The following is a 17332-nucleotide window of genomic DNA, read 5'->3' on the forward strand; positions in this document are numbered from 1 at the left end:
CCTCTGAATATGTGTTGAAAGGTCATATTAATATAGGTATACAAGCTGTCTCTGTCTATACTTATGTGTTGTAGCAAATATGTGTATATATTCATACATATATTCTGTAAAGATACAAAGATACAAAGAATGGATATCTAAAAATACAGTTCCTTTATAAGGAGGAAAATGATTGGACCTCTTATTTTCAGAGAGTACTGTGCATAATGGGAGGGGTCTAGTCACAGCACTCCCCCACTGCAGACTTACTGTGAACACCAGTAAAATCAATTCTGAATTCATATCACCAGACTCATAGATTTTAGGGAAAATGTATGCATGTGATGTTTCTGTGGGTTCACTGTGGTCTGAGATTATAGTCTACATTTTGATAAATAGATTTCACACAATAAAAGCACTTATTTAAAACTGTCAGAGATTAAAAAATTGGTACTACAATGCAACAAGATTCTTTCTTCTAACTGCTTCATTTCTTCCCCAACCTAAAACTTCAAATCTAAGTGTACAGGAAGAAATAAGCACATGGTTTAAAAACAGCTCAACTTAGTCTCATATTGAAATTTCCCCAATACTGAAAATTTGAGAACTTAGATGTTCAGTGTGTTACCATTATCACTGTAATTCGTGATATGCTTCCTTTGGCATGATGCAAAAGTTTGTAAGTCTGAGAAGAATAGAAAAACAGTGTATGCTTTACCGCAAAATTCTGCTGTATTCCATATATATTTCTCCTGTATTCTCCTTCTCATTTTCTTTCATATGTCCAGGTATAAAAATGATGTATAACACATGAATGATTTTAGGAAATTAAAATTCACTGTGTCAAAAATAACAGGTTGTCTCTGGTTCTTTCATATGTAATGTCGTCTATGTAATGACCAAACAATTATAAATAAATAGTATAAAATGATTTAATTTGGAATGATACATTAAAAAGATATAGAATGTAACTGTGAACTATATAAGTATTTATAAGTTTGTATTAAGGATTCTTTTTTAATGCCATATATCTTACACTTTGTGGCATGGAGGTACCCACAGAGGAATGGAAAGTAAGATACTTCTTATGAGACAGAAAGCAAAGACAAGGTCACCTCTCAAAATCAACAGTGCATGAAGTAAGGTGCAGAAAAGCGAGGGTTCATTTAATATAACCATGTATATATTGCTCCATTAGTAGAAATATTTCCTGATTCTATGTGGCAACACAGAATTTACAATAATGGGAGTTCACCTAAAGCCAGAGCTGCTCTTGCCATAGATCTCCACTTTCCCTGTAAAATATTTTAAAGGAACAAAAACATGCAAAGTAAAAGTGGATTTCTCACAAATTTCATTTTATGAAAGTTGCTAATCTGAGATGCTTTAGACTACGGCTCAAACAAGATGGAGTTACCAACTTAATTTCCCAACTACTTAATTCAGTAAATGTAAATTATGTAATTTTACATAATTCTGTAATTTTAAAACAACTTCTACTAATCATTTGCTCTCACAAAGTAACTTGAGTTTATTTTTAATGAATATAAATGTTTATAGATATTTATATTTGTTTAGCCTATTTATTAATGATGGGGCATCTTTGCCCCATTTAGATGAAAATCATGCAGAAGTCTGCCTATAGAAACTGTTTCCTTTGTGTACAAATGAAGTGAAGGAACTGAGCAAAAGTAACAAACAACACTGAGAATCAGAAAAGTATATCTGTATATAAGTGTATTTATAAAATGAATTTTCCCGAAGACTGAAAAATTCTAAATAGCATTTGCCAATCTTGCAACACAATCCAGGTTCCTCAGCCCTCCCCAGATGTCATAGCGGGTTCCATGGAATTACCCGGCATGCTCATTATGCTTTTCAATGCCCAGGTTCTATTAGATCTATGGAATCTAAATCTCCAGATGAGGTCTCCAGATATTGGCCAGGATGTGAAAACAGACAATATGCAATAATCACCACTGTCTCTCCATTATTGGGTTAAATGATAACGAATCTGGTGTTATTTTCAACTATTCAGAAGTTGCTGTTTAAGTTACGGGTAGTGTACTTACTACAATTGTCAGCTCTTCTGTTATCTCGGATCACTATTCTCTGGTTAATGGTGCTGAAGAGTGTTGTCCAGTTAATGGTATGATAATAACAAAGGTTGCTGTTGTCAGTAATGTAGATGTTGCCCGCGCTGATTTCCTTCAGAGACTGGAACTGTAGGGAAGTGATTCCTTGTTGTTTGAGGATAAGCAGTGAGAGACCACTGAAAATGAGAGAGGAGGAATTGGCTAGTGAATAATTCATGTAGTATACTGTAAAATTCACTAAGTTCATAGCATCTCACAATAAATATAAAAATATTGGAGCATAAACAGAGAATGAATGGACAATTCTGTGCTCAGGTATCACTTTAATAATCATTTAACTCCCCAATTTTCAATGTCCATTTCTTATAATTATGAACACTGACAATGTGCATTTTTACCACTGAAATACTGACTTGGTGCTTTATCTTGTCAGTCTAAATTTTGTGTTCCTCAACAATGAGGTTTCATACTAAGAGTAAATATTTATGGAATAAATATAAATATAAATAAGTCTTTATAGTTACCCAGTATAACATGTTAATTCTATTAAAACTATGTAAAAGTAGACACGCTTCATAGGGTAAATATTACATAAAAATGACTCAGCCTTTTAGATTTAATTTATGAGTATCAGAAACCAGAAATTGTATCGTTTGAAGAATATATTTTAAAAAGATTAGAAATACAAAGAGTGAAAAAAACTAAGAGTTTAAAATAAAAGATACTGAAGAAGTTTAGATAGTTTGGAAAGACTCTGAAATTTAATCTACTCAAGAGAAAGAATGATCAAGTGGAAATTCCTTCTATTACAACATAAGCAACATTTTGTTTCATATTCTATTGTGTTTAAATTATACTTTCCACACACCTGTACTTCAATCAACTAAGTGGTATTGATCATCCTTTGGTAAATACAAGCTCTAGTTTCACTTATAATTTTAAATACTCTTGGTTTTAATATTTATAATTGTTCTTAATAAAAAACAAATGATGTTAAATTATAAAAATGGATCCTTAATTATTTATGGTTTATTTTTTTCCCTTCATTCCTGAACAGCTGAATCATTGGCTACTGTATAATTGTAATTCTTGGTGTGATTAATATTTTATCCAATGGATAATAAATCTTGTTTGCATGTAGCACTTGAATAAATTTAAGACCTAATTATCTTTTTTACTAAGTTCTTTTTAAACCCTTTCTATAATTTTAATGGCTTTCATTGTGGCATCTTCTAACACACATAGTGTGCCTTCATTTTTCCTCAGTTTGTTTGCTCTCCATGCTCAGTTTTCTATCTCTTCTTTTCAAATAGTCCCTATTCTAGTCATATCTATTTATCTAACGTAGTCTTATCTATCTATCTATTTATCTTTTTGATTGAAGAAAATATAATGTTTGCCTTTTGGGGTACAGTTTATTTTCTTTTACATAATGCTCAGTACCATGCATTTCCTATATATGAGAAAATGATTATGCTTTAATATGGTAGGATTCTAATTTAGTGTGTGTGTGTGTGTGTTTATGTATTTATACAACTTTTACACTTGTTTTATTATTATTTTCTAAGAATTTCATATGGAGTATCATATTTGACCTCCAAACTTCACACTTTTAATTCCTTGTTACTATATCATCTTGTGAATTCATTTTATTTAAATATTATTGTTTTATCCATATATGTGTGTATAATATTTATACACATATATATCATGTGTGGTCCACTAGTGTTGCTCACATCCATATGTGTTTATGGTTGAACACATGGGATTTGATAACCTATTAGTGGTTTATCTCTGGAGAACAGTGATTTTCCCACTCTTCACAGCTGTTGATTGGTTGGTTGTCTAGGGTTAGGGTCCTGTTAGACTTATTCTATTCACATTTGTATTTCATACAATATTGTCTTATATACATTTTATTTAGCCACGCACTATTGACAGGCCAACCCATTTCCCAATTTGGTTATTATATAATATATATTTCTTCAATAAATGTATATGTGTATGTAACATAACCAATTAATAACATTGGGGATATACTTAAGAAGTGTATAACATGATTTACAGTGCTATTGTTTTGGTGGTAGAAAAACCAAACAATGATTTCTCTTGTTGGTATACTGGTTTACATTTCTACTATCAATGTAGAATTCTGTTCTCCTCCATTCATGCTTGCTATCATTTAATATCTTTTATTTTCTCAATGATTTGCATTCTGACTGGAGTGATGGCACTAACCTCCATTTTTTCCCCATTAGATAAGGATGTTGAACATTTTTTTCGAATATGTACTGCTTTTCAAAACTAGGAGCTGTATCTTTTGTTTTTGTCTAAATAGTCAACTTTAACTGATACAATTTTAAACAAACCTTTTATAAAAGTACAGACTTACTAAGGCTCATTTTATAATAAATTTAAGCTATTGACATTAATATTTGCTAACAATATCCTTCTGACATTTACATTCATTATTCAACACTAAAAAAAGTGGACCTACCCCAGTAACATCAACACCAGATGTATGGTACAAAAATTCTCATAAGAAATTCAGCTCTACCCTCCAGGTACAATATTCAATTTCTAAGCACCCACATCATTTATGAGTCATCTAAGTATATGCTTTAACATAATAAAGTTAAAATAGGGTACATAAAGTTCTACAGGTCATATCACAGACTTCTTACCTAAAAAAAATATTAATATCAGCATTGGCACAAAGCCATTGAAAATCAACTATGAATTCTATGTGTTTCATATCACACAAGGAATTACTTCAGGAGTCTAATATTTGGAATTAATCAGGAGATCAGTATGGTTGATTTTTTTTAACATTTAAGAACTTGTGATACCCTTCCTTGTATTTGTGCAGCATAAAGTGTGGAACACATTCACCCACCTGTAGAGCACTCGTCCTCCAATGGTAACAAGGTTGGAGAAAACACTGAAATCTGTCATATTTGGAGGCCAGGATTGTATGTTTAGGAAACCTGTAAGGAGTTAGGAAAGTGAAGTAATACATGGTACTATGTTCCAATGGCAGTGCTAATTATTGTCCAAAGATGATGAAAATATATTGACAGTTGGGAAGTAAGTAAGCAAAAGATAATGAAAATGACTTTCAAAGTAGCCATCATATACTTACTCTTTTGTGATTAAGTATAATTCTATGAGTTTCTGGAGTAAAAACCTAATAAATGTTTGATGTCAAAGCATAGGACCAAGAAGCTATGTTTCTAACACTCAAGAAGTCATAAACATGTACGGGTCAAATATTGAAATAATACAATTTAATGTGGTAGATACATACACATAGAATTTTTATCCAATTAAGGAGAAAAATACGAAAAAATTTCTGTGAATTCCTTTACCGTTTATCTACATACTATCACATCTGTTGTAGAATATTATCTTAAAGTGTGTTACTTCTGTTAATGCTCTGGAACAATTTGTTTAATGATGTAAAGATGTGTTGCTTTTGTTTAGGCTGCATTTGCTAAACTCTGTGAAGCTATTATTCTTTCACTGTCTAAAAAACTGATGGTCTAATAAAGAGCTGAGTGGTCAATAGTAAGCTAGGAGAAAGAACTGGGGTTGGGGGAAAACATGAGGGTCAGGAAGGTTAAGTTGGCAGAAGAACAGATGAGAGCAAGGAAAGAAATACCTTAATAGAGGGAACTGTAATGGACTTAACAAGAAACCTGCCACAAGGGAAAATTCCAGGTATCCACTAAGATGACACCAACTAACAATATAAGAAATAGTGGACAGACTACTCTAAATGCCCTTCCTTATATTGAGATTGATGACTACCTTAAATGCCATCCTAGAGCCTTTACTCAGTAGCTGATGGAAGCAGACACAGAGATTAAACTGCTAAGTACTGAGCCAAACCCCTGGAATCCAGTTGTAAAGAAGGAGGAGTGATGATCAAAGGAGTCAAAACCATCCTGGGGAAACCCATAGAAACAGCTGACATGAGCAAGTGAACTCCAGACACACAGCTCTGGGGCCTTCATAAAACTGAACCATGATCCCTGAAGATGGGTTTAAGTCAGTTGGGGGGGGGGTGGGCTTTGGCAGTCTATTGGGCCCCTGGAGCCAGTATTTATCACTAGTGCATGAATGATCTTTGGGAGCCCATTCCTTATGGGAGGATAATCTCTCAGCCTAGATACAATGGGGAGGGTCTAGATCCTGCCCCAAATGTGACAGACTTTGATGATTCCCACAAGAAGAGGCCTTACTCTCCCTGAGGAGTAAATGGGGAATGAGATGTTGTGATTGTGGATGGAATGGGAGGAGTGGAGGGAGAGGTAACTGGAATTGGTATGGAAAATAAGATTGTTTTTAATTTAAATAAGAATTATATAAAAAAGCAAAGAGTAAGAGCAAAGAAATAACAACAGCAACACACATCTGTATTTATATAGAAATCTAAGCTATTTGTGATTATCCCTGACCTATCTCATCAAGTTTTATTTTCTGTGATGCCACGTTCATGTTTGATTAATATTTATGAACCCATAAGTGTTATTTAAAATGTTTAAAAATAGTGAACGCTCAAAAAATATCATGCCAAATGAGTGCTATATATTTTCTGTATTAAAATGTAATTCTTACGAGAAAACAAATTTCAAAACAAGTGTTTAAGAATCAAAGATCCTTTGATATTTGTAAACATATTAACAATATTTCAAAGTTTATATAATTATACTGGTTTCAAAATACAAAAGCTAATGAATATTCAAAATCATGTGAGATTTTACAAAATATAACTGAAAAATTGAATAGCTATTATAAACATTGTGTTTATAAAACAGGTCATGTAGCTTATGGCAACATATTTATATATATATATATATGTTTGTATATATATATATATATATATATATATATATATATATATAATTTTTTAAAGTACCTGTTATTTCTCTGACTGTCCGGAAGACATTCAGCTTTTCTGGATCTATGGCTTCTATTGCATTGTAAGGGTCCCTGGAAAATAAAAAAAAGAGATGCAGCCTAGTTTAAACTGGTTAGTTTAAAAGAGGAAATATTTGTTCACATCTAAATAATGCATATAATTTAAAATTTTTGAATATTTCTAAAGTACCCTTCCTTATGAATATTCAGTACTTTGAAATTTCTAATGTTGTCATTTAAAAACAGCTAACAGATTATTTTCAGTTTTCATCTTCAAAAAATCTTTTAGGTAAATATGCAAAACATGCAAAACAATTACATACTTTAATATTAAGTCCAACATAATAATAAATCATCTAAATAACTAAAGTAATATGAGAACATATAGCATTTATTTAATTTTTTATTACTTTAAAAGGCTCTCCAGGATGAGATACTGAACTTTCTAAGAAGAATGAACTTCAGGTTTTCTAGGGGTATATAACACTTAAATGAGTTTTATTCTTCCTGTGAACACTTATCTTTGGTATCCATTTGTGAAAACTTGTATTTTGTGTGCAGAAAACACAGAATACAGCAATTTCTTCATACAATCTTAAGAGGGACATAAACCAAGATACTTTATAAAACCACAACAAACCAGTAGACATATGGCATTGCTGCTGGAAACAGCAGTCTTCACCCATGGGATGATGGGTTTGAAAGAGCTTTATTTTTATAAACTAAGAGTTTCAGGTGGAACTATCAAACCCTCTGATGCTGGCTTTCCAAACATGGCTTATTAGCAAGCATATAGTCCCACACTGAGAACTATATCATCTCTTTAGAAAACCTTTGCTTTATTAAATCACTTTTCAAACTAAGAAATGCAATCAATGCAAAGTACTACTAACTTTGTGTGCATTGCTGTAGGAAACTATGGTGCTAGATACTGCTGAGACTGAGAAAGCACAGGCACATTTTTTCTATAACTCACACACACAAAAAAATTCTATTGAATATTTTCAGTGTCTTATGAGTATCTCTTAGAATCTTAAAGCCTAAATGTAAAGTACTCAAAAAGTTGTATGTTTTCTCTCTCAAATGCACTTCCATACATTTGCGAATAATTGCATGTATGTGTATATATGCACATATATATGCACATATTTGTGTTGCGTATGACCATTCTTTTAATGTTCATTCATACAAAATTATTTGTTCTATTTGACAAACTTTTGTATCATCTCTTAAAATTAATTTTTGTTTATTGTTTGAAAATTTCCTGCATAAACTCCTATTCTTTCTTTCCCAATTTCCTCCCCAATCCATCCAATATATCTACCTAGAAACTTCATGACATCTCTTTTGATATAAAACGTTTGAATATACTGAGTCCAATTCATATACACACAATTGTGGGATCATCCACTGTAACAAGGGCCAAAATAACAGTGGCAATCCCTCCAAAGAAACGTAACTCTCCCTCTCCAGCAGCCTTTTATAACATCTGCCTCCACAGCTAATAATCTGTCATAACTCCATGTTGGGTTTTTTTTAAACTAGCTTGATATTGTGCAGGTTCTGTACAGGTAATATCAGCAGCTAAAAGTTCATGTGTATAACATTCATGCCATATCCAGAAAACAATATTTCTTAGCATACTTTAATATTCTTGAATTCTATGTCCATCTTTTAATGTGCAAAGCCCTTTTAAGTAGATGAAATATGAGCTCTGAAATTGGGGAATGGCTTTTTAACATTGCTCTGCCATGAAAGACAGCATACAACTGGCCATAAATGCAAACATTCTGGCTTCACAAAAAAAAAAAAAAAAAAAAAAAAAAAAAAAATTAGAATTCAGGGCAAGCTCACAAAAATGGAATCAGACCAAGTCATGCCAGAATATTTCTAGGTTTCCAGGAATGAAATTAATTTGAAGCAGTTAACTGAAGCCCAATGGACCACAGACATTTTATATACTTAATTTTAGAGATTCAAGAGTCCTGTAAAATAAGTTGACAGAATTCCTTTTATCAACTTCAAAGTACTTCTGGGGAGTTTCATCCTAATGCCACTGGAGATGCCACTAGAGATACACAATATCTTAAAATTGCTTTTCTACCTAAATACAGAGCCATATAAAAGAACATTATGACTCTCCTGTCATTGTGTTTGGTAATCCAAAATATCATTCAGCATAGAAAGAAAATTCTAGGTGTGACTTATAGCATCTGCTACTATTGTGACCTGACATCAAAATCTTTTCTCATCAGTCCCTTTCTGTGACACAATTCTAGCCTACTTTGATCACCTTGTCACTGTAAGAACATGCCTATGATCAATGTCAAGACAAAGGATGAGAGTCATAGTTCTTTAATAACTCTGGACACTTTGCATGCCTGTACTTCTCATTCCAATTAAGGAAATGAGTTAATTTTCCATTTGTTGTAAAGACAATTTTATGGCATGATTTGAACACGCCAATTAACTTTCTATAGATCATTTAAATACAAAAATTTAATTGACAAATTTCCAAGACTGTATTTTTTGAAAAAAAATTGTTTCTGAATAAAATATGATTTAATTATGACTTTTGACTACATCATAAACAACTGTGTCAATGAATAATAGTATCCTATTAAAAGTCACTATAAATATATTGAGAGTAATAGTATTGAAAATATATAAAACATTTTATTTACTAAATGTTTACTGTTTATAATATCTATAGTAGTCACTATTAAAATCTAGTGTGCCCTCCTTTTCTTCTCTCTCTCGACAGGCAAACATATACATATACACACAGTCTTAATAAACCACCACTCCTGTATGTGTGTCTGTGTGTGTGTGTGTTTAGATCTATTCAAATGTCTTTATAGTTATAGTTTCATAAAATGAATGGGAAAGGCATTGGAATATATGGCTCATTTGGGCATGAAAATAAGAGTGGAGGATATATCATATTTCACATAGATTTGTCTTGAAACATGCCATATATATTTTCCTCCAGACACAACATTCTCAACTTTAAAGTACCTCAGGTTTCAATGATATGATTAAGGACAATTGATCATCTGAACTAAGAACTGTGTCATACCTAAAAAAACAAAAAAGCAAAAAAACAAAACAAAAAAAAAATCGCCTTTATTTGCTTTCAAAGATAGTCTAAAAAAGACTTGAGTTAAGCCTTAAAGTAATATTTGTTTAACACTTTTCTAAGCTATAAACTAAAAGTAGTCAAAGAGTATTTTATTTTCTGCCGCCTGTATCTGTTTTCAGTATTTTTTGTTTGTTTGTTTGTTTTTTTCCTTTGCCATATTCATCTCTCCACTCTACTTACCTTTTGGACCACATCTATTAAGATTTTAATGCTATGGGGCTGAACAAATCACAATACTTTTTGATTTATTCACCCAAACAGCCAGAAGAACTATTTATTATCAATCTATTTCTCAGTTTTTCACGGGAGGAAAGCGAGGGTTTGACATGAAAGAGAACTCACCAAGCTCCATTCATACCATCCATCATGTACGTGCTATTCAAACCCAATGCTAGTCTGGATCAGGTCACCTACATAAACTATGTCATTTGTCTTTTGTTGAGTTTATTTTAAAGACAACCTTTTACCTTTTGACTTGTTGTCCATGGTGATTTTTCTAGGCAATTCTTTTTCACTTGAATGAATTAGTGATATTACAGTCCACATAGAATGAGAACTTTAAAGTTTTGTATTTTGCATGTGATTCCTATCGTATAACACATTGAGCCCATGAGATAATTCTTTACATTTGTTTTGTAATTGTCTGAAGACTATTACCTCACTTTGGAGTGATATGAATATGTAAAATCCTCATAAACAACATAGCTTCTCCAAACTGTTCTTTGATGATACAGTACTAAATTACTTATGCTAAGCCTCCCCAAATCATTAATTTTCAATTTTCTCTCAGACATTATTTCAAAGAATTTTGATGATAGGCAGCTCACTTTTAATAATTATTTTACTACTGTAATATTTTTCAGTGTTTCTCAGTGCTTTCCACTGAAGGGAATTTGAGGCATTTACAGGAATATTTTAGTTGTAATAATAATTAGGATTTAATAATAACCCAAGGACAATGGTGTTAAAATCATATTAGAGCAAAGGATTTCCCCATGTCCCCTACAATCTTAACAAAGCTGTACCAGAGACAACTTCAGATGGGCTAACTGTATACTGAGTCATCATTTCTGTGTAATTCCCTAACCATGTTCCAACTTCAAAGAAGCTTAGTTCTCTCTACTCTAGTGTGTGTGTGTGTGTGTGTGTGTGTGTGTGTGTGTGTGTGTATGTGTGTTGTATGTAACAGGTATGGTTAGTTATTTTCTATTTCAGTTTTTGACTATTTGTATGAACTTCATTTTCCTGCACATCTTATAACAGAATGACTTTTAATATAATTTCTCATAAATCTACATTTTTATTTTAGGCAGAAGTTGAGAATTTTTTTCTAACAACACCTAGTAAACACACCAGACATTTTCATATTTTTTATTATGACTAGAAATTACAATAATTTTAAAAATTTGTTTATTTAAAAGGGTATAATATCTCTATAGATTTTTATTATGAATTTAATAAGAATAAGATGCAAATGCTTCATGAACACACACATATGAATATATGATGTTAGAGCTTGACAATGTCAAAACCTGTCTAAGGTGATTCAATTCAAGAGATGTATTTCCAGACTGAGTGCTGAAGTCTTGAGACTATGTGTTTACCACATCTGTGATGGCTAATATCAATGTTAGAGGATCTAGAATCACCCTGGAGATGAATCTCCGAGCACACCTAGATTGAGTTTGCCTTTGGGTATCCCTGTGAGTATCTGTCTTGATTACATCAGGGTAGGTGGCAAGACCAACTTGAAAAGTTGTAGAGGCCAGAGTTCTGGGAGTGAAAAGGAAAGAGTAAGCCATTTATACAATGTCATTTGTGGCTCAAGGTCCTTATGCCATGACTTCCTTGTTGTGTTAGCTGTGCTTTGACTCTGTACCAATATAAACATGTCATCCCTTAAGTTGCTTTTACCAGGGTGTTTTATTACAGTAAGAAGGAAAAACTAACTAATACATTGTCCATGCTGAAGGAAGCACTGGGCACCAAGTGCCTTCCTCTTATTTCTTGCATCCACAAATAATATAACTAGCAGATGCTCTCTTTGCTGTAGGGATAAATGGTTTAAAAGTAATATTAACATATTCATATGTCATTTTTTGGATGTCATGTACTCATTGAATTATAAATTAAGTAAATATTGGCCCAAGTATCCTATCCAATAGGCTAAATCTGTTAGGTCAACAATGCAGATGACATCAGAGGAACCGTGGTGACTTCAGTAAAGTGAATATAAAGGATCCCATCTCAAAAAGGTGAGGGTTACTCAAGTTCAACACGTCATTGTCATATGTGAATGTGGGTTGAGAATTACCAAGTTTTTTAATGGAATTTAGAAATATTAATTTTAGGAAAACATTTGGTTTGGCTAAAAGTAACAAACTGGACATAAGATACATTTACAGGACATGACAAGAGGCCACATTAAAAACTGTAGTTTTAATGTTGTATGCAACACCATAAATAATAATTTGTTTGAATGAAGATAAATACTTTGTCACATTGCTCATGTTCTTACTTGGGAATATTTATTCATAATGTGTTAAGCTATTTTGCTTCCAGAAATGATGTGATATATGTTCAGTGTAAGAGTCTGAATTAAAATATGTGACTGATAGTCTTTATTTGTAGCCTGTAGCACTAATATTTAGAGATTAAGTAGTAATATAGACAAATAGATAAAATGCAAAGTACAACTATTGACGTTTTTATTACACAAAGAATACAAACTTGGTTATTTCCCCTGTTAAAGCCAGCAGGCGGTTCTGTAATGAAGGACCCCAGATAATGTAAGAATTTTTATTACCAAAGTAAAATCCACTTTATAGTGTTGCTAATTTCCTCATATAAGAGAAATAGAAAGAGAGAAGAATACATGAGAACAAAGTGAATTTTTAAAAGCGTCTTTGCAGAAATTCAACTTAATTTTATGTCAAATGCTTAGAGTTGCTTTCATGTGAGTTTTTTGGGGGGGATATATGTTGTTTTGAATTAATGTGTTACAAAATCAAAGTGAATTCCTCACTTTATGTGTTAGGAGCATTTCCCTAAAACCTGGAAGCCCCTAAAACCTGAGCTTGCTAAGATAATGAGTTTTAAGAGATGGCTCTCAAAGCACATTTAAGCTAAATTACAAATTCTCATTGTCATACCTAACTTCTGACCACAGTCAGAAAGGCAGTGTCCCTGCCATGCCTGGTGGGTTGTCCACTACTGTAGCTGGAAGGAGTGTTAAGGTAACTCCATGTAAGTGAAGTAACGCCTTCACTTCATAGAAGAATACTGTACAAATGTGAATACTGACCCGTGAATCCCAGTGACGAGGAAGATGAGATTCCCATTGATCTTCGTGCAGTTTATGAATTTGTCAATGTTACTGGAATCTACTGTCTGAGCTGACATCAATGATCCCGTGCCGATGCCATCACAAGCTATAGAGGCAAGATTCAGAGTAAACAGCTGCATACCATATTCTTAGCACATATATCATTGTGCTCTTCATTATCAAAGTAAGAGCATTTATTTCAATATATAAAAATACCCCTTTCCCCCTAAAAGATAAAGTTAATTACTTTTGGTTTTTCAAGATAGGGCTTTCCTATGTTGCTGTGGCTGTCCTGGAACTAAATTTGTAGACCAGGGTGGTCTGAAATTCAGAGATCTGCCAGTCTCTACCTCCAGAGTACTAAGATTAAAGGGGTGCTGGAATTTTAAAGGCACGAGACACCAAGCTCAACTGATTTTTTTATTTGTTTGTTTGTTTGTTTGTTTATTCATTCATTCATTCATTCATTCATTCCTTTGGCACTACAAGGCAATATATATGCTGATATGCTGAGCAAATTCAGTAGTACTGATCCTACTCCCTTATTAGTTTAAAATAATTCTATTTTCTCTCTCTTTTATTCACTCCCCAAACTCAAGAAAAATTAAAGTAAAAGCAAAAAGACAAAATTCATCAAATCCTAAAATACATACAAGTGCACACATACACACAGTATGTATGAGATATATATATATGATGGGAGGGAAGGAAGGAAGGAAGGAGAAAGGGAGGGAGGAAGACATTCGCACACAAAAGTGTGTAGTCTAAAGGTGTGAGATTTCCCCTTTCCTAACCTTAGTACTTCAATAGCTTAACATTTGAGAGATATGAAGGCTACTTTCATCCTGTTTAATGGTTTCCTTCTGATGAGGAATTCAAGCATTCAGGCCTAGATAAGATGTCTTTCTTCACAAAAATTCTTCAGCACAAATTATCCATGACATTGATTTAACACTTACAATAAATTTCTTGTTACTGCATACATCTGTTAAAATATAGTTATAAGACATAGAGAGTCAATGCTGTGTAGTTCTTCCCTTTACAGACCCCTTTTGTGTGGAAATAGTTTATGTGATACTAAGTACCTAGTGGATTCTTGTTTTATGCAAAACTTCTAATAGTTTAGGCTACTGGATAGGGATATGGTGGATTCCAGAGTACTTGCCTAGAATGATTAATGCTATTGGTTCAATCTCTAGAACTGCAAATAATTTTAAAAAGGAAAAAAAAATATCCTTTGATTTCTCTGATCCTGGTTTTTTGTCTGGACAATCTGTTGGTATAATTCAAGGTCAATCTAAACCACTACTAGCCATATTTTTTAGAACAACAAAATTATACAAGTGTGTATATGTGGTGTGTGTGTGTGTGTGTGTGTGTGTGTGTGTGTGTGTGTGTGTGTGTATTGTTAGTCATCTATTGTGGGAGGGTAATTATTTTCTCAGAAGCTAGTCCCATTGGCCAAAGTACATGAAGTTCAGGGGTGTGCTTTGAACTTTTATTCCCAGGATTGAGAAGGCAGAGGAAGGCAGATCTCTGAGTTCCAGACCAGCCTGGTCTACAGAACAAATTTTAGAACAGCCATGGCTACACAGGGAAACCCTGTCTCAACAAACAACCAAGATAACACAAGAAAATAACAAAACCCATAAACCCAACACAACAAACAAAAGTACAAGAAGGACATTGGCAAGGCCCTGTTGTACCCCAACACTCTAAGCATCACTCACCTTTCGGGCAAATGTCAGTGCAAGGCTTACACATTTTAATCCCATTTTCTTCTACTTCCATCTTGGAACTAGGGCAAGCACGCACACAGGAACTGGAATCTACCACGAAGTTATCTTATTAAAAAAAAATTCAAACAGACAATAATATTAAACCATCAAGTTTAAAAGAAGATAGTTTATGATTTTAAAACAGCATCATTGACAATGTATATGTCTCTTTCCATAAAACAAATCCTTCTCCAAATACGCAAACCTGAAACAGCATCTCGAACTCCTGAGTGCCACTCCAAGAGCAGTTTGTGCTAAGAATGAATATGTGCTTGGCTACTGCTCCACATCCCAAATTGCCCCCAAGATAGAGTGATTTCTTTTATTGACTTAGGAAACTAGATTGCATTTAATTTGTATTTCTCAATAGTTACACTTCATTTCATGATGTTATTCTAGTTGGAAGTCTAAAATACATCAAGTTCATGAAGCTCAATTGAAGCTCATGTTAAACTGCCTTGGAACAAGAGAGTGCAGTTCAAATCCAAGAAGAGATGTTGGAGCACTGTTAAGCCTTTTTGACACAGTGAAAATTTGAAAGACACCACTTTAGCAAAGGTATACAACTAGATGAGGGGCATCTTACTACTTAGACTTGGTGACATGCTTAGTAAACCAGCAATCTGTGAGGTTCCAGGACCATCCCTTTCAAATAAAGAATGATTCACTGCATCTAGATCTAGCATGAATAGAGAGACATGATGTCTACAAGAACAGTCTGGTTTGTAATGTAGTCATCATCCCTGAATACTGGTCTGAACCTATGTACAATTCTATGAAAGTTTCCAAACATGGAATGTGTCCAAAGCAGAAGAAAAATGTGGCCTTAATAGTTCTGCTTCATGGGCCATACAATCCAAGTACATCTGTGATATTTCATCTATGGTGGGTATAAATGCCATACATAGTTATGAAGTTCAGCCTAGAAAAACCTCTAAGATTTTGAGAGCCAGTGTATGTCCTCTATGGCACAGAATTGTATACCAATTAGCAATCAGCTTCTAAAATGTTTTAAGGACCTAATAGATAGCAGAGAACCCCATCAAGGGTCAGGATTGATGATGCCATGCTTGAAGGAGGGCACTAAAACAAGGTAGTGGAAGACTAAAAGTCAGGTATGAACTAAGCTTCTAATGAGACATTTTCTAGGTAGTCAGTAACAGCCAAATCACTTTGTATGGATAAAAAGTGACTCAAAAGCACTAGGTTGTACTGTGAGAAGAAAGATTGGAAGTTCTGAGAAGCAGAGGATCCAGGGTATAAAATTGTATGGTTAGTAATCCTTAATGTTCCATATGATATCATACTTGAAACACCAGACCTCCAGCTTTTGCCTGTGCCTGTGGCCCTTTTCAAAGGTAAGCACTGTGGCTTGCAAGGAGATTATTACCAGAAGATTTTGGGAGATTACAAAACTTTGCTTCTTACCTGCCTTTGGCCAACTCTTGATGAAAGAGGAGAGTGTTTGCTATAGTTTCCACTACAAGGCACTGCATGCAATCCTTGCTCTATGAGGGACTGAAGTCTCAGACACCATGAGACAAAAATGAACCTTTCTCCTCTTACATTGTTTCTGTCAGGTGTTCTAATTGCAACAGCATGGAAGTAAACAATATAATAATATAAGGAACATGTACAACTCATCAGGGGTTGACTCATGTAGAAAATGCAAGTTTTCTGTCATAGAATGACCACCACAAATAACTCTTTGTTGGGTGCACTGAAGCCTGACCCTTCTCTCTTTTCTTCAATAAGTTGAGCTTTTAGATTTCAGGATGCTCAAATGGGGAGTTTAGACCTGTGTTTAGAAGCTAAATGATCTTCTTCCCAAAGACAGTTGAGGTTGGCAAACAGAGCCTAGTGAGCAGTCTACAGGTGGTCTTAGTGTTACTTCTTAACAGCACTTAAGGGCTTTCAATTGGTCAAAAGAATATATTCCAGCTGTTATATTTATATCCTATAGATTGTAAAGCCTACACATATATGAATATGTAAGTAAATGTAGTTATTAATTTTTAAAATACTTAATTATACTTTCCAATAGTCAAAAGTCCCATTTGTCAGTAAAAGCAACAAATTGTATATACAT

At 33.5% G+C, this 17332-nt stretch overlaps 1 protein-coding gene across 1 annotated transcript in view; it reads right to left on the reverse strand.

Annotated features, from left to right (window-relative positions):
* Erbb4 (erb-b2 receptor tyrosine kinase 4) overlaps positions 1 to 17332 on the reverse strand; it is a 1004487-nt gene that overhangs the window by 272855 nt on the left and 714300 nt on the right. Inside the window, exons 8-12 of the mRNA XM_051190418.1 lie at positions 15196 to 15309; positions 13445 to 13571; positions 6997 to 7070; positions 4972 to 5062; positions 2052 to 2251 (exon numbers count right to left, since the gene is read on the reverse strand). Coding sequence (XP_051046375.1) covers positions 2052 to 2251; positions 4972 to 5062; positions 6997 to 7070; positions 13445 to 13571; positions 15196 to 15309 — 606 coding nt within the window. The remainder of the gene's footprint in view (positions 1 to 2051; positions 2252 to 4971; positions 5063 to 6996; positions 7071 to 13444; positions 13572 to 15195; positions 15310 to 17332) is intronic.

The sequence above is a fragment of the Phodopus roborovskii genome, unplaced genomic scaffold (assembly GCF_943737965.1).
Source record: "Phodopus roborovskii unplaced genomic scaffold, PHOROB, whole genome shotgun sequence".
Lineage (NCBI taxonomy): Eukaryota > Metazoa > Chordata > Mammalia > Rodentia > Cricetidae > Phodopus > Phodopus roborovskii.